The sequence below is a fragment of the Lagenorhynchus albirostris genome, chromosome 19, assembly GCF_949774975.1.
Source record: "Lagenorhynchus albirostris chromosome 19, mLagAlb1.1, whole genome shotgun sequence".
Lineage (NCBI taxonomy): Eukaryota > Metazoa > Chordata > Mammalia > Artiodactyla > Delphinidae > Lagenorhynchus > Lagenorhynchus albirostris.
In genome coordinates, this window is record NC_083113.1 from 24,733,860 (window position 1) to 24,750,565 (window position 16,706).

The 16,706-nt window shown below is 35.8% G+C and overlaps 1 protein-coding gene across 3 annotated transcripts in view; it reads left to right on the forward strand.

The window, feature by feature from the left end:
* PHKB (phosphorylase kinase regulatory subunit beta) overlaps positions 1 to 16,706 on the forward strand; it is a 200,587-nt gene that overhangs the window by 41,991 nt on the left and 141,890 nt on the right. For all 3 annotated transcript variants that reach the window (XM_060132511.1, XM_060132510.1, XM_060132513.1), the window contains exon 7: positions 5,880 to 5,995. In XM_060132511.1, the coding sequence (XP_059988494.1) occupies positions 5,880 to 5,995 (116 nt within the window). The remainder of the gene's footprint in view (positions 1 to 5,879; positions 5,996 to 16,706) is intronic.

Sequence of the window (16,706 nt, forward strand, 5' to 3'; positions counted from 1 at the left end):
AAAACTTTAGAATCAGTTTGTCAATATCCATAAAATAACTTGCTGGTACTTTGGTTGGGATTGTATTGAATATATAGATCAATTTGGGAAGAACTGATAGCTTTACAACATTGAGTCTTCCTATTCACGAACATGAAATACCTCTCCATTTATTTAGTCCTTCTTTGATGACATTAATCAGTTTTGTAGTTTTCCTCATATAGATCTTATATATATTTCCTTAGATTTATACCTGTTTCATTTTTGAGGATGTTAATTTTAGATTCCACTTGCTCATTGTTGATATATAGGAATGTAATTGACTTTTATATATTAAACTTGTATCCTGCAACTTGTTATATTTGGTTATTAGTTCCAGGGGTTTTTTGTTGATTGTTTTGGACTTTCTGCATAGATGATCATGTCATCTGCCACCAAAGACAGTTTCATGTTTTCCTTCCCAATCTGAATACCTTTTATTTCCTTTCCTTGCCCCATTAAATTAGCAAGGACTTCCAGTATGATCTTGAAAAGGAGTGGCCAGAAGGAACATGCTTGCCTTGTACCTGATCTTAGTGAGGAAGCATTGAGTTTCTCACCATTAAATATGATTTTAGTTGTATATATTTTGTAGATAGTCCATTTCAAGTTGAGAAAGTTCCCCTCTATTCCTAGTTTACCAAGAATTTTTGATCATGAATCAGTATTGGATTTTGTCAAATACTTTTCTTCATCTGTTGAAATGATCATGTGATTTTTCTTTATTAGTCTTTTGTTGTGATGTATTATAGTAATAGATTTTCTAATGTTGAATCAGCTTGGCATGCCTGAGATAAATTCTACTTGGTGTGGTGTAATTCTTTTTTATACTTTTTTGGATTCAGTTTGCAAATATATATTTTTATAAATTTATTTTTGGCTGCACTGGGTCTTCGTTGCTGCGTGTGGGCTTTCTCTAGTTGTGGTGAGCGGGGGCTACTCTTTGTTGCGGTGCATGGGCTTCTCCTTGCAGTGGCTTCTTTTGTTGTGGAGCCTGGGCTCAGTAGTTAGGGCACACGGGCTCAGTAGTTGTGGCTTGCGGGCTCTAGAGTGCAGGCTCAGTAGTTGTGGCACACAGGCTTAGTTGCTCTGCGGCATGTGGGATCTTCCCAGACCAGGGCTTGAACCCATGTCCCCTGCATTGGCAGGTGGATTCTCAACCACGGCACCACCAAGGAAGCACAATTTGCAAATATTTTTTTGAGGATTTTTGCATCTATGTTCATGAGAGTTATTGGTCTGTAGTTTTCTTAAAATGTCTTTGGTTTGGGTGTTAAGGTATTGCTGGCCTCCCAGAATGGGTTAGGAAGTATTCCCTCTGCTTTTATCCTTTGAAGGAGATTGTAGAGAATTGATAAAATTTCTTCCTTAAATGTTTGGTATAATTCACCAGTGAACCCATCTAGAACTGATGCTTTCTGTTTTGGAAGGTCATAATTATCGATTCAATTTCTTTAATAGATACAGGTCTATTCAGATTATCTGTTTCTTTTTTTTTTGTTGGTTTTGTTTTATTGTGGCTCTCAAGGAATTGGTCTGTTTCATCTGGGTTATCAAATTTATGAACATAGAGTTACTCTTCGTATTCCTTTACTTACTCTTAATTGCCATGGGAAATGTAGTGATGTCCCCTCTTTTGTTTATGTTAATAGTAATTTGTGTCCTCTCTCTTTTTTCCTTAGTTAGCATAGCTAGAAGCTTATTTATTTAATTTTCAAAGAACCAGCTTTTGGTTTCATTGATTTTTTTCTCTTAATTTCCTTGGTTTTCAATTTCATTGGTTTCTGTACTAATTCTTATTATTTCTTTACTTATTCTTCCTTCGGATTTAATTTGCTCTTTTTCTAGTTTTCTAAAGTAGAAACTTAGAATATTGATTTTAGATCTCGTGTTTTTTAATATATGCATTCAATGCTATAAATTGAATTAAAATTTTGAAAAGCTGTTTCATTTCATTTTTTTTTGACCCATATAGTATTAGTATTATGTTATATAATCTTCATGTTTGGGGATTTTCCAGTTGTCTTTCTGTTATTAATTTCTAGTTTAATCATTTGTGGACTGAGAGCATTGTATGATTTATATCTTTTTACATTTGTTAAGGTGTGGTTTTGACCCAGAATGTGGTCTGTATTTGTAAATGTTCCATGTAAGCTTGAGAAGAACATATATTCTGCTGTTCTGCAGTGAAATAGTCTGTGAATGTCCTTTATATCCAGTTGATTGATGATGTCATTGAGTTCAACTATATCCTTGCTGATTTTCTGCCTGCTGGATCTGTTTCTTATAGAGAGGTGTTGAAGTCTTAAACTCTGATAGAGAATTCATCTGTTTCTCTTTCCAATTCTGTTGCTTTTTTCCCTCACAATTTGATGTTGTTAGGCATATACATGTTAAAGATTGTTATGTCTTCTTAGAGAATCAACTCCTTTATTATTATATAATGCCCTTCTTTATCCCTAATAACTTTCCTTCCTTTGAAGTCTGCTCTGTTTGAAATTAAATAGCTATTTCAGCTTTCTCATCTGGTGATTAGTGTTAGCATAGTATATTTTTCTCCATTTATTTTCTTGAAATCTGTATGTGTCTTTATAGTGAAAGTGGGTTTGTTATAGACAACATATAGTTAGGTCATGGTTTTTGATCCACTCTAACAATCTCTGTCTTTTAATAGGTGCATTTGGAACGTTGACATTCAAAGTGATTATTGATGTGGTTGGATTACTATCTGCTGTATTGGTTACTGTTTTCTATTTGTTGCCCTTATAGTTTGTCTATTTTTGTCTTCCACTCTTTTTTTCCCTTTGCTCTAATTGAGTTTTTTAATATGATTCTGTTTTCTCTCCTTTTTTAGCACATCATTTACATTTCATTTTTTTCCTACTTTTTTTACTTGTTGCCCTGGAGTTTGCAATATACATTTATAGTAAGTCCACTTTCAAATAACACTATACTACTTCACACATAGTGTGAGTACTTTATAATAACAAAAAAATCCTAATTCTTTCCTCTTATCCCTTGTATCTTTGCTGTCATTTATTTTATTTATATATAAGCATACATAAACATATACACACATAAGATATAGTCATAAACATACATAATCAGTTATCAATACATTGTCGCTATTATTTTGCTATGATTAGGCAGTATTTATTTATTTATTGGGTGAAGTAGAAAAGAATAGCTTTATTGCTTTGCCAGGCAAAGGGGGCTACAGTGGTCTAATGACCTCAAAACTGTGTGTACCTACCTGGAGGAGGTAGTGAGGAGTTTTATAGGAACGGTTCAAAGAGCGCGTGATCAGCTCATGGACCTAGGCAGTTTTCTAGTTAGCCTTCTATAATCCTACGGTTAGGTCCCAGTCTGTTAGTTAGCCTGTGCCTCTGGACTATGAACTTCATAAGTGTTTTCAGTTTTTTTCTCTCCCCTTAGGTAGGACAGGATGGCTCTGGTAGGCTGGAATTGAAAATTTCTGTTCCCCATGTGGAAGGTTAGAGCTGGCTGGAATTGGGTATTTCCCTTCCCCAGTCAGTTAGGCTCTGAAAATAGCCCAGCAGGTCTGGCTTTGATTAACTAGTTTCCCCTAAGGGGAGACCCTCTTAAGAAAAACAGAATGTTTCAATGTATTTCAAAATGGTTACTTTTTCCCTCTCCTTGCTGGAAGCTACAGGGGATTTTCCTAGGATATTTTCTGTGGGAACCTGGCTGAGTTCTTGGAGGTAAATCTCACAATACTGTCGGGACCCTGTTATGACTGGGTCGCCCTGGAGTTTTTACCTTTCAAGAGTTTTTAAGTGAGCCTCTAGCAATTTGTCAGTTACAGTTCAGATTTTACTACCCCAGCACTGATTCCCTAGGTGATTTCTGCTCATGAGTCTATGCTCTAGGGAGCCATAACTGCCTGTTTTTGCCTGTGGGTCTCTCCAGTCTTGGGACAGCAGTTTGCTCTGTGTCCTCCCCCCTCTCATGGATCCAAGAAGAGTTAAAAAGCTTTTTATTTGTTAGGATGAAGTGGAATGGCAATTTCTAAACTCCTTTTTTGCGGAACTGGAATGTAAGTGGTATTTTAGTTTTACTTATGGGACTTATCAGCCAAAAATGCCTTCTTGGCCAACTATTACACCATTCATGCAGCCTGAGTATACTGCCTCACTTGGGCCCAGCCCTGGTCCTAAAGTCCTCCTAAGAGGGGGAAGAAGCAAGTATATGGACTATATACTTAAGAAGTTTGTCATAAGAGGAAGAAGGATTTAGATGGTTTCAAATCTTTTAACTTGGAGACCTGACAAGTATTAAGTATTTCCTGTACGTTTTATAGAATCTAAATAACTCTAAAGACCATGGAAAAGCTGAAGACATCAGGTTTTATAAAATTACACCACAGTTTTTATATGGGCAGGTTTTCCTTAGGGAAATAGGTAAGGTAACAAGAAATTGGGAAAGCTGGGAAGACCCTCCCCAATATTTGAAGTAAAAAAATGTTTACTGGAGGTGTGTACTGCTCCACTCTTTGGTGGAGAAGTGACAGGATAGGTTTGTGTTTTATGAAAACCTAGAATGCTCTGTTATATTTCTGTGTGAGGCCCCAACACCCTAATTGCTTTTTCCTTCACTGAAATATGTGAGCTGTTCTTGGCTCTGAGGGCAGATATCTCTATGTTGGGATTGAGAATGAAAAGGTCACGGATTCAACTGCCTCAGCCATTCATCATTTGTGAGAGAACGTATGTAGACTGCTTCCTGGTCAACTCTTGAGCAATGTATTTGTTAACTCTGGGCTTAGAGACTTTCTAGAGACCCTAGAGAACAAGGAAGAATCATTTTAAGAGGCTGTGTTTTCCTCTGCTCTGATTTCTCAACCAATTCTTTCCTACTGCTTTCTCTTTTTCTATAATTTCTCAAAGTTTCTAGTCTACTGGTGGAACTTTACCTTGGTTTTTAGTGTTATTATGTGTCATTCTTAAGAATATATGCATTAAATTAATTAGGTGTGTAGGGTGGAGGTCAGGGAATATGTATTACCACTTTAGAGGGATAACGAGACAGAGGGTAGACAAGATGCACATATTCAGTATGCAATATTGAACCAAACATGATGACTAAATTAAAAACCCTGTAATTAGGACCAGTAGCCCACATAAGATATTGTTTTTATTAAAATGAATAAACTTTTAAGTGAGAACTGACCATAATCTCTGCTTTCCATAGTTACTATTGAAAGTACAAATTTAATCAAATGTTTGAAATCTTTACATGAAAGCTGTGATTTCTGGCCTATTGATTGGGCCCATCTCCAACTGTAAGCTTTGAGTGTATAAAAATGGGTACCTATAGCTATAGAAACGGCAGGAGGAAGATCAGATTCCATGAGTAATAAACTCAAGACTCTAGGTTGATCTACCATGAGACTGACTCATTTTAGAACTGAAAAATACCTTTTTATCTCCAAAGTGTTAGACTTCTTTAACATTTGACATTTTAGATTCCAAATATTATTATCTAGTATAAAACAGTGCTTTATATTTTTCTTAATTCTTAAGAGGCACAGCCCTCATGAACAGTAATGTTGATAGATACATCATTGAAGAATTATAGTTGGAACATTGACAGGATTTAAATTTTATTTCTGTACTATTTATACTAGGTTCTCACTTTAGGCTTTATATTAGAAAAACTGGATATAAGAGTGTATTCATAGTAATGTAATAATCACAAAAATTTCAGCATGTTAAAAAAGTGTTGGTAGGCAAATACATTTTGAATTTCAAATCCAAATTTTCAAATATCTGATTGTTCTTATCAGTATCTAAAGGTCCTGTTATTTTACGTGTCCTTATGTTTCATCTCTTTTCTTTTAGGTCTCTTTTATTCAGAACCTTGTATTTTGTGTAGAAAGAGTTTACCGTGTGCCTGACTTTGGTGTCTGGGAAAGAGGAAGCAAATATAATAATGGCAGCACAGAGCTGCATTCGAGGTAATTTGCTGATTTCTGAGTGTTTGTTTGTTTGTTTTAATTTAAATGTGTGGAGCATGAACAAAAATCAAAGAACTAGATTAGAAGTCTGGTTTCTATGTAATTTTCATCTCCTTTTTTCTATATATGATTCAGATGAAATTCACATAAAATTAAAGGAAGAGTCTGCTCTCAGTGCCCATCAACAGATGCAGGAAAAGAGCAGGGTGTCTTTCCCAGCTTCCCAAGGTGTCAGTACGTGCATATCAGTATCCAGTCCAAGGCTTGGCCTTTCTGCTCAACCAAGTCATTTTCTTTTTCCTCTCTGAAATGACACTGTTTGAAAGATCAAGTACATTAAAATTGCCAAACAGCAACTGTATATGCATTGCATGTAAAATTCCCTTTCATGTTATAGAGCTGATTTTTATTGTAACAAGAGATACTCATACCCTTTATATTTTGTTTAACTAAAAAATGTAGCTCAATCAGTCCTATCCATTTCACAGTAAAAGATTTAAGAACCTAAAGGTTATCAGCTATAGGTCAGTTTAGTCTCTTTATTGAGACTTGAAGAAAGTTTAGGAAACACTGGTTAAGAGGAATCTGCAGCTCTCTACTTTTTTGGATAGAAGGACTAATTACACACAAAAAATTAAGCTGATATAAGATATTTAGTAAACTAAAAACTGGCTCCAGATCACTAGCTGTATAAGATCTCTGTGCCTCAGTTTCCTGATTTATAAAATGGAGATAGTAATGTACTCTACTTTATAAAGTTGTTGTAATGATTGAGTTAGTATATATAAAGCATTTGAACACCTGGCATAAGTAAACACTGAAATGTAAGTATACTCACATATTTAAGAATATTTTAATAACAAAGATTGAAACAAAAAGGATTTTTCATTTAACTCCGGACAGCTAACATACAAACTTTCCTATAAGTTTTATGATTCATATGAGGCATTTTTATAATACAGAGTAGAATAATAGCAATATGTAAGGAAGACAGTAAAGGAGAGAAATAGTTTGTGGTAAAGTGCAATTCAGACATTAAACAAATTCTGGCAAATACTAAAAATAGGAAGATAACATTATATTTCAGCTATAAGTTCTCAGCATTCCAGATTATCAGTCAAATTCAAGACAGAAAGTTTATATGATTGGAAAAGGTGATTTTTTTAAATTTACCTTTTCAGTATTTATGATTTATCAGACCCCTTTTCTGCTTTTTAATAAATATTTAATATATGCCAGTATGGTCCCACTGACATTATTTTCAGTATAAAATATTTGGAGTAGCGTTTTTCCTATTTATAAAAATTGTAGTAAGCTCAGAAAGAACCTTGGGTAAAAGTTACCATTAACCCTAGAAAGTGAGGGTATTGAGAGGTCCCTAGCAAAAAAAACAGAGGCTCCAACATGTTTTCCTGTAACTGTGCCATCTTTAAACTGAATCATTAAGGATTTTATTTCAAGGCTAGGAAGATCATTAAGTGATGTTCTTTGCTACCTTTTCCATGCAAAATTAATCTCAATTGTAGCAGGCCAGTTTTATTCAAATGGATGGGAAATGAAGTTTGCCATTTAGCTTTGGATGATGGGTTTTATACATTTAGCATTCATCTTCTAATTTTCCATGGTAGAACACTTAAAAGAACTTCAAACCTTTTTTTTCCCCAAATGTTTCTTAGCTCAGATATCCACAAGCCTATTTGAGATATGTCACCTCTGCTGCCAAAATGGTCTGTTTTGAAACTACGGGAGACCTGAGCCCTAAGGCACTCATGGACGTAGTGATGGCAGCAGTGGTGGAAGACCAATATCTTTCTTTTTTTTTTAATTTTTTTAACATCTTTATTGGCGTATAATTGCTTTACATTGTTGTGTTAGTTGCTGCTGTATAACGAAGTGTATCAGCTATATGTATACATATATCCCCATATCCCCTCCCTCTTGCATCTCCCTCCCACCCTCCCTATCCCACCCCTCTAGGTGGTCACAAAGCACCTAGCTGACCTCCCTGTGCTATGCAGCTGCTTCCCACTATCTATTTTACATTTGGTAGTGTATATATGTCAGTGCCACTCTGACTTCGTCTCAGCTTACCCTTCCCCCTCCCCATGTCTTCAAGTCCATTGTCTACATCTTCATCTTTATTCTTGTCCTGTCCCTAGGTTCATCAGAACCATTTTTTTTTTAGATCCCATGGTTGAACAACCTTTCCTTTGAATATGATTTACTGCTTAAATTTTAGGTTTCTAACTAAAAAAAGATTGCTTAATTTAAAAAAACCTCTTGATTAAGAATTCTCATTTTCTTTGTTCAGTAATTTTTCCCTCTAGTCTTTTTTTTTTTTTTTTAGATTCCATATATTATGTGCTAGCATACGGTATTTGTTTTTCTCTTTCTGACTTACTTCATTCTGTATGACAGACTCTAGGTCCATCCAACTCACTACAAATAACTCAATTTCGTTTCTTTTTATGGCTGAGTAATATTCCATTGTGTATATGTGCCACATCTTCTTTATCCATTCATCTGTCGATGGACACTTAGGTTGCTTCCATGTCCTGGCTATTGTAAATAGAGCTGCAGTGACCATTGTGGTACATGACTCTTTTGAATTATGGTTTTCTCAGGGTATATGCCCAGTAGTGGGATTGCTGGGTCTTATGGTAGTTCTCTTTTTAGTTTTTGAAGGAACCTCCATACTGTTCTCCATAGTGGCTGTATCAATTTACATTCCCACCAACAGTGCAAGGGGGTTCCCTTTTCTCCACACCCTCTCCAGCATTTATTGTTTGTAGATATTTTGATGATGGCCATTCTGACTGATGTGAGGTGATACCTCATTGTAGTTTTCATTTGTATTTTCTAATGATTAGTGATGTTGAGCATCCTTTCCTGTGTTTGTTGGCAATCTGTTCTGTGCTTATGCCCAGGGAGTAGAATGTAGAGCCACTACCAGTAAGGGATTAAGTCACACCTCTTAGTCTATTGCTGTAAGACATCCCAGAACTATCTGTGCCTAGTTGGATCTGATCCAAGGATTGCTTAATGCAATATCCTTCTTATATCCTTAAACTGTTCTCATAATTTTAGAAAGCCTGAAATAAAACAGTAATTCTTGCTGTAAGTACTCATACTGCCCTTTGCCCTCTAACTTTCTTTGTCATTCTCCATCTCTGCCATGCAATTCTCCTTAGCAGGAATCAGAGAGAGCACAATCTGACTATCGCCTTGATGCTCCCTAAGGCCTTGTGCTCACTGGCTTGGTAAATGTCCCTTTTTCTTTTGCCACAGTGTGCACATCCCTTCTAAACTGCATGTTGATCAAAGAAGATTACTGCCCCCGGGCCCCCAAAACATACACACATAGTATTCCTTTTTTTTTTTTAGTAAATTTATTTATTTTATTTATTTATTTTTGGCTCTTTTGGATCTTCGTTGCTGCGCATGGGCTTTCTCTAGTTGCTGCGAGCGAGGGCTACTCTTTGTTGTGGTGCGTGGGCTTCTCACTGCAGTGGCTTCTCTTGTTGTGGAGCACGGACTCTAGGTGTGCGGGCTTTAGAGTGCAGGCTCTGTAGTTGCGGTGCACGCGCTTAGTTGCTTCGCGACGTGTGGGATCTTCCCGGACCAGGTATCAAACCCGTGTCCCCTGTGTTGGCAGGTGGATTCTTAACTACTGTGCCACCAGGGAAGTCCCTACACATAGTATTCTGAGGATAGAGGCTCTCTCTTCAGCATCCATGCTCAGCGGTCCTCTAATAATTGCAATCTGTAGCACTGTACAGTTACAGAATAATTTTTATTTAGGCCAAGCAGGAAACATTACTACCTTTTATACAGGAGGAAGCTGAAGTTTAGAAGGTTTTATAATTTCCTCCCCTCCACTCCTTAAATGATTCAAATCAAAAGTGAGTAGAGCTAGAACTGAATTCCAGGTGGTTGGCCTCCAAATCCAATGTTATTTTTACTGTATCACGTTGTAATTTAAAGTCTGAAAAAGTTTTCCTAAAGTTTGAAAGAACGGCAGGGTGTACAATCTTGGTGACATTTTGCTAAGTTTCAAGGATATCTTTGCTTAGCAATCAGTAAAGCTTGATTCAGCATAATGCTTTTGTCAGTCCCTTCCTGATTCTACCCTTTTCAGCCCCAGGTTTGCTGGTATCTCTTTCAGTCCAAATTCTTGAATTATTTAGCATTTCTTAGATAAACTTCAGAATTGTTTTCTAAAAAGTGATCTCATTACATTTAACCAACACCATTCTCGCAGCAGCCTCACCCTTTTCAGGGATTTGGTAAAAGAATCCATTGCTCTAAGTTCAGTATAACTCTAAATGTTTCCTAAGTAACCATTCGCTGCTCTCCCGATTTTTCTGTTGACTTAACTTTCCTCAAGCAACATGCTCCTTTTAGTTTCTCCTAGGGTGTCTGGAACTATTTCAAATAATTATCCTTTTTTCTTCTGTTTATTCTCTAAGTCTTTTAATAAATTCCCTTACATTTAAAAATCTTATATTATTGGATTTAATTGCATTTTCCTTCATATATTCTTTTGGTACCTATTTATTATAACACTAATTCTTAATCCCCAGAGTTACATATCCAGGTAGTCCTCTTAACTGCTCCAAGTTTAATTCAAGTTTTTAATTTTAATATTTTCCCTTCCTCATTTATGTAAGGATATTTCTACACCTTGGGGCTATCTTTAAACCCTTTAAACCAAAACTCTGTTTTGGAGAAGAGATGAGTCTTCTATAAAATGTGAATTGAATCCCAAACCTAACTTTGAATTTTTTGGCTATTGGGAAACAAAAAGGAAAGCTGTAATAACTTAGTAGTAATTTAGTAATATATGCCCAAATGGAAAGATTATTGTAGTTATATATCCAAATGGAAAGATTATTGGGTTTTTTGTGTGTGTGGTTGTTTTTTTTTTTTTTCTGTTTTACGGTTTTATGTTCTGTTCTCTAGGCTTTTGCAATAAAGAAAGCTATCACTAAAATATCAGATAAGTAACCACATGGCTCTACTTTACTCAGTTTAAGATGCTTTTAGTGGCCATTTTACTTCATACAGTGCTTGTTATTTAAAGTAACTACTTAGTCTCCTTAAGTCATTTTTGATGTTCCAGTCATTGAGCTATGATACAAACAGCTATCCATCCATTCTGCTTCATTTTATGTATTTTTTCTGTACTGAGCAATTCATGAACACCCATTAAAACTATAGTACTGTAAAGTCCTTTTTCTTTCAGAAAGTATGATTGGATAGCTTAGGGAGTTTAAGCATAAGGTTAATGAATAGGAGATTGTAAATTTAGTTTCCATGCTTGCCAGTTAATTTTTTGGATTCCATGGTGGGTTTTAAATCACCTAGTCCAAACCCATCGTCTTTTCTAGGAAAGCTTTCATTTATGCAATAAATAGCTTTATTACAAACTATCTCCCAGGTAAACATCATTTTACTTTACTTCCCGTAAGTAAGTGTTGAGGTAACGCCTTGCAAGAATCAAATTGGTGAATGTTCTGTTGGTTACAGTCACCTAATATTAATATGTGCCTTAGCTAATCATGGAATAATTTTCTGATAATGTCTTGTGCCAGTAAAATACTTTTAATTCTTACAACATACGTATTATATTTGCCAATAAATGTAAGATCACAATAGGAGTGTGTTTCTGTTTCTAAATAGCTTGCTGTTGCCAGAGTTTTAAATAACCAGTAAATAATAAATTAACATATTTGTGAATTTCAATTAAGTCCAATTATTCAACCAATTGCATTGGGAAAGAAAATTAAAATGTTAAGAATTTGACCTTTTCTCTAGTCCAGGTACAGTGTTTCTTTCTTTTGTAATGCTTTATTTAGAAGACAGTTTCCAAATTCATCCCTTAGCTGTCTTTTTGCATCATTTTTAAACATAGAACCTTGGACTGGCTATATTATGTTATCTCCTCCAGTACAGAATTTTTTATGTATTTGCCTTTTGAATAAGTTATTTTCTCTCACTTCTCAAAATACTGTGAATAGTCTTAATAACACATATACCTCGCACTGTAAGTGGAAGTTTTCTGGTATTACTAGGTTAAATGCCTGTAAGCGTTGGTGCACTGGGGGCTAATGGAGACTCCTAGGGCATTGGGGACACATCCTTAAGCAAAAAAACCAGTCGGCAGTGAATGTTTTTGCATGCATTGTCAGAGCATATGACTTCTACGGGCTCTTCTAACTCTTAAGTTCTGAGAATTTAGAATTCTTATGCAGGTACTGTTTGGTTTCCATTTGAAGTATGCAAGAATAGGTATGATTGTGCTGGGTGCATGTGCAGTTAGGAAGCTGCCTTAGGTTCTTAAATGGTTACCTATTATTTCAAATAAACAACCCCAAACTTAGAAGCATAAAACAACAACAATCTTTTATTATTGTTAACTCACATGGTTCAGAGTGTTGACTAGGCTAAGCTAGGGTGCTTAGGGTCTCATGTGTTTGCCATCAGTTGTGGCTGGGGCTAGAGTCAACTTTGAAGGCTTCCTCACTCAGGTATCAGAGTGTTGACTGGGACTTTGGCAGGAGCTCTCTGCCAGAAGACCCATATATGAAGTTTTTCCATATAGTTTCCTCACAGCATGGAGGCTAGGTTCCAAGGTTCAGTGTCTCAAAACCCACAGGCCAGGTGGGAGCTGTATTTCTTTTCATGACCTAGCCTCGGAAATCATGCAGCATAACTTTCACTACATCCTGTTTGTTAGAGTCAGTAAGACCAGGCCATATTCTAGTGATTCTCCACCTTGTGATGGGAGAAGTGTCAAAGATTTTGAAGACGTGGGCTTCGCTGATGGCGCAGTGGTTGAGAGTTAGCCTGCCGATGCAGGGGACACAGGTTCGTGCCCTGGTCCGGGAAGATCCCATATGCTGCGGAGCGGCTGGGCCCGTGAGCCATGGCCGCTGAGCCTGCGCGTCCAGAGCCTGTGCTCTGCAACGGGAGAGGCCACAACAGTGAGAGGCCTGCGTACTGCAAAAAAAAAAAAAAAAAAAAAAAAAAAAGATTTTGAAGACGTGTTTTGTTTTTTTTTTAAACATCTTTATTGGAGTATAATTGCTTTACAATGTCGTGTTAGTTTCTGCTGTATAACAAAGTGAATCAGCTATACATATACATATATAGCCCCATATCCCCTCCCTCCCACCCTCCCTATCCCACCCCTCTAGGTGGTCACAAAGCACCAAGCTGATCTCCCTGTGCTATGCAGCAGCTTCCCACTAGCCATCCATTTTACATTTGGTAGTGTATATATGTCAATGCTAATCTCTCACATCGTCCCATTTTACCCTTCCCCCTCCCCGTGTCCTCAATGCAGACGTGTGTTAAACCACCACATATTCTTCATTTGGACTTTATTCCTTCTTGTCATTTCTCTAAAGTGACTTTGGCTATGAAAAGAGACTGTGTCCCTTGTCTTAAGTATACTAGCAGTACCACATGAATTGTTATGGAATTTGTTTAACCTGTGGAAGCATCAGGTACTTCTTCAGGCAATGAAAAGCTAGATAGCAGATTTGAGGCAGTAGGGCAGTATCTTAATCCCAGATTATTGGCTCAGTTGTTCTTGAGAACCAGGGTAAAATGATCTGCATAGATTCTAGTAGGGAAGAGAGTTTTCACCAAAGAGAAAGTAAGGATGCATTTGAAAGCCACTTACACTTCATCTCTCAGGGCTTAGTTTCCTCATTTTAAAAGTAGAGGGGATAAACAAAGGAAATGCAAGACTTGTACATCAAAAACTATAAAATATTGTTGAAAAAAATTAAGACATACAAGAATGGAAAGATATCCTGTGTTCAATGTACTCTATATCAAAAATCTGTCTTTTTTATACAAATTGACAAACTGATCCTAAAATTTATATGGAAATGCAAGGGACCCAGAATAGCCAAAACAACATTGAGAACAAAGTTGGAGGAGTCACACTTTGCAACTTCAAAATTTACTACAATAATGAGCTTACTGTAGTTATAGTAATCTTCTACAATACTTTAAAAGTGTGGTACTGGTGTAACAAAGATATAGAGATCAATGCAGTCGAATTAATGATCTAGAAATAAACCCATCTATGGTCAGTTGATTTTGACAAAGGTACAAAGATAATTGATAGAGAAAGAGTAGTCTTTTCAACAAATGGTGCTGGGACAACTGGATAGCCATATGTAAAGGAATGAATTTGGATCCTACTTCATATCATGTACAAAAAATAACTGGAAGTGGGTCAATGACTGGTAGTAAGAGCTAAAAGTATAAGACTCTTAGAAGAAAACATAGTTGTAGATTATTGTGACCTTGGGTTAGACAAGGTCACACCTTAACTATGACACCTAAAGCACAAGTAACCAAAAAAAAAAAATTTTTTTTTAAATATGTTTTTGTGTGAACAAAAGTTTTCTTTTATCTGGGATAAATGTCCAGTAGTTCATTTGGTGGGTAGTTGCATGTTTAGATTTTTAAAAAACTGCAAGCCTGTTTTTTAGAGTTCCTATATTGCTTTACATTCCTACCAGCAATGTATGAGTAGTGTAATTTCTCTGCATCTTTGCCAGCATTTGGTGTAATCACTATTTTTTGTTTTAGTTACTCTGATTGGTTTGTAGTGATATCTTATTGTGGTTTTAATTTGCATTTCCTAATGGATAATGATATTGGATCTTTTCATGTGCTTATATACCATCTGCATATCCTCTTCAGCAAGATGTCTCATGTCTTTTGCTCATTTTCTAGTTGGATTATTTTTTATTGTTGATTTTTGAGAGTTCTTTATATAATTCTTGATACGAGTCCTTTGTCAGTTCTTTGTTTTGCAAATATATCCTCCCAGTCTGTAGCTTGTTTTTTTGTTAGCGCAAAACTCTTACGAAATCCATTTTATAATTTTTCCCTTCATGGATTGGGCTTTTGGTGTAAAGTCTGACAACTCTTTGCCTAACCCTTGATTCTGATGATTTTCTCTGATGGTTTGTTTTGCAAAAGTTATATAGTGTTATGTCTTATACTTAAGTTCATGATCTATTTTGAGTTAACTTTGTATAAGGTGTGATGAGACTTAGGTTGAAGTTCTTTTTTTTTTTTTTCCATATGAATGTCCAATTGCTTCAGCATTATTTGCATTTGTTGAAAAGGCCATCTTTCCTCCATTGAAATGCCTTTGTGCTGTGTTAAAAATAAAGTGGACATATTTGTATTGGTCTCTTTCTGGGTTCTATGTATCTATTCCTCTGCTAATACCACTGAGATGATCATGTCAATTTTCTTCTTTAGCCTACTAATATGGTGGATTATATTGATTGATTTTTGATTATCAAACTAGCCTTGCATCCCTAAAATAAACCTCACTTGGTCAGTTATGGTGATAATTCACTCCACATATTGCTAAATTCCATTTGCTAATTTTTTGAAAAAGGATTTTAATATCTGTATTCATGAGAGATACTGGTCTGTAGTTTTCTTTTTGTGTATTGTCTTTGATTTGTTTTGGTATCAGCTTAATGCTAGCTTCATAAAATGAACTCTGAAGTATATTTTTCCCTCTATTTTCTGTAAGAGATTGTGTAGAATTGGTGTCAGTTTTTCTTTAAATGTTTGGTAGATTTCTTCAATGAAATCATCTATGTATGGAGATTTCTTTTTTGACCATTTGAAAATTATGAATTCAATTTCCTTAATAGTTGCAGGGCTATTCAAATTATTTCATATCGGGTCAGTAGTGATAGTTTGTGCTTTTCCAGGAATCGATTCATTCCTTCTAAGCTATGTGCATCAAATTGTTCAGAGTATTTTCTCATTATCCTTTTGATGTCTGCAGTGTCTGTAGTGATATCTCGTGTTTTATGCCTAATATTGGTCACGTGTGTTTTGTCTTATTTCTTTGTTAGTCTTTCTAGAGGTTTGTCAATTTTCTTTTGCTCTTTAAAGAATCAGGTGTTTGTTTCATTCATTTTTTTCTGTTTTCTGTGTTGAATGTCATTGATTTCTGCTGTTATCTATGTTATTTCCTTCTGTTTGCTTCAGGTTTATTTTGCTCTTTTTCTAGCTTCATTACATTGGGCTTAGATAATTGATTTGAGGCTTTTCTCTTTGCTAGTATATACATTTAGTGCTGTTAATTTCCCTCTCAGCACTTTAGTTATACTACATAAATTTTGATGTTATATTTTCATTTTCATTCAGTTCAGTCTATTTTTTTATTTCACTTGAAACTTCCTCCTTGGTTCATGTGGATTATGTAGACAGGTGTGTATTGTTTTCTTTACAAGTGTTGGGAGATGTTCCTGTTGTTGTCCTATTATTGGTTCTAGTTTGATGCCATTGTGGTTAGAGAACACAGTATGATTTCAGTTCTTTTATAGTCTTGAGATTCTGTTTATGGCCAAGGTATGATCTCTTGGTATATGTTGGTGGGCACTGGAAAAAATATATATATTCTTGTTATATAGAATTTTATTAGTTGATTTGTGCTGCTATAACAAAGTACCATAGACTGGGCAGCTTAAACAACAGGAATTTGTTTATTATAGTTCTGGAGGCTAGAGTATCCAAGATCAAGTTGCCAGCCATTTCTGTTCTCTGGTGAGGACTTTCTTCTGATTTGCAGATGGTCAGCTTCTTGCCATGTCCTCTCATGGCAGAGAGAGAGAGAGAAAGCAAGCTTTCTGGCATCTCTTCTTAAAGGGAT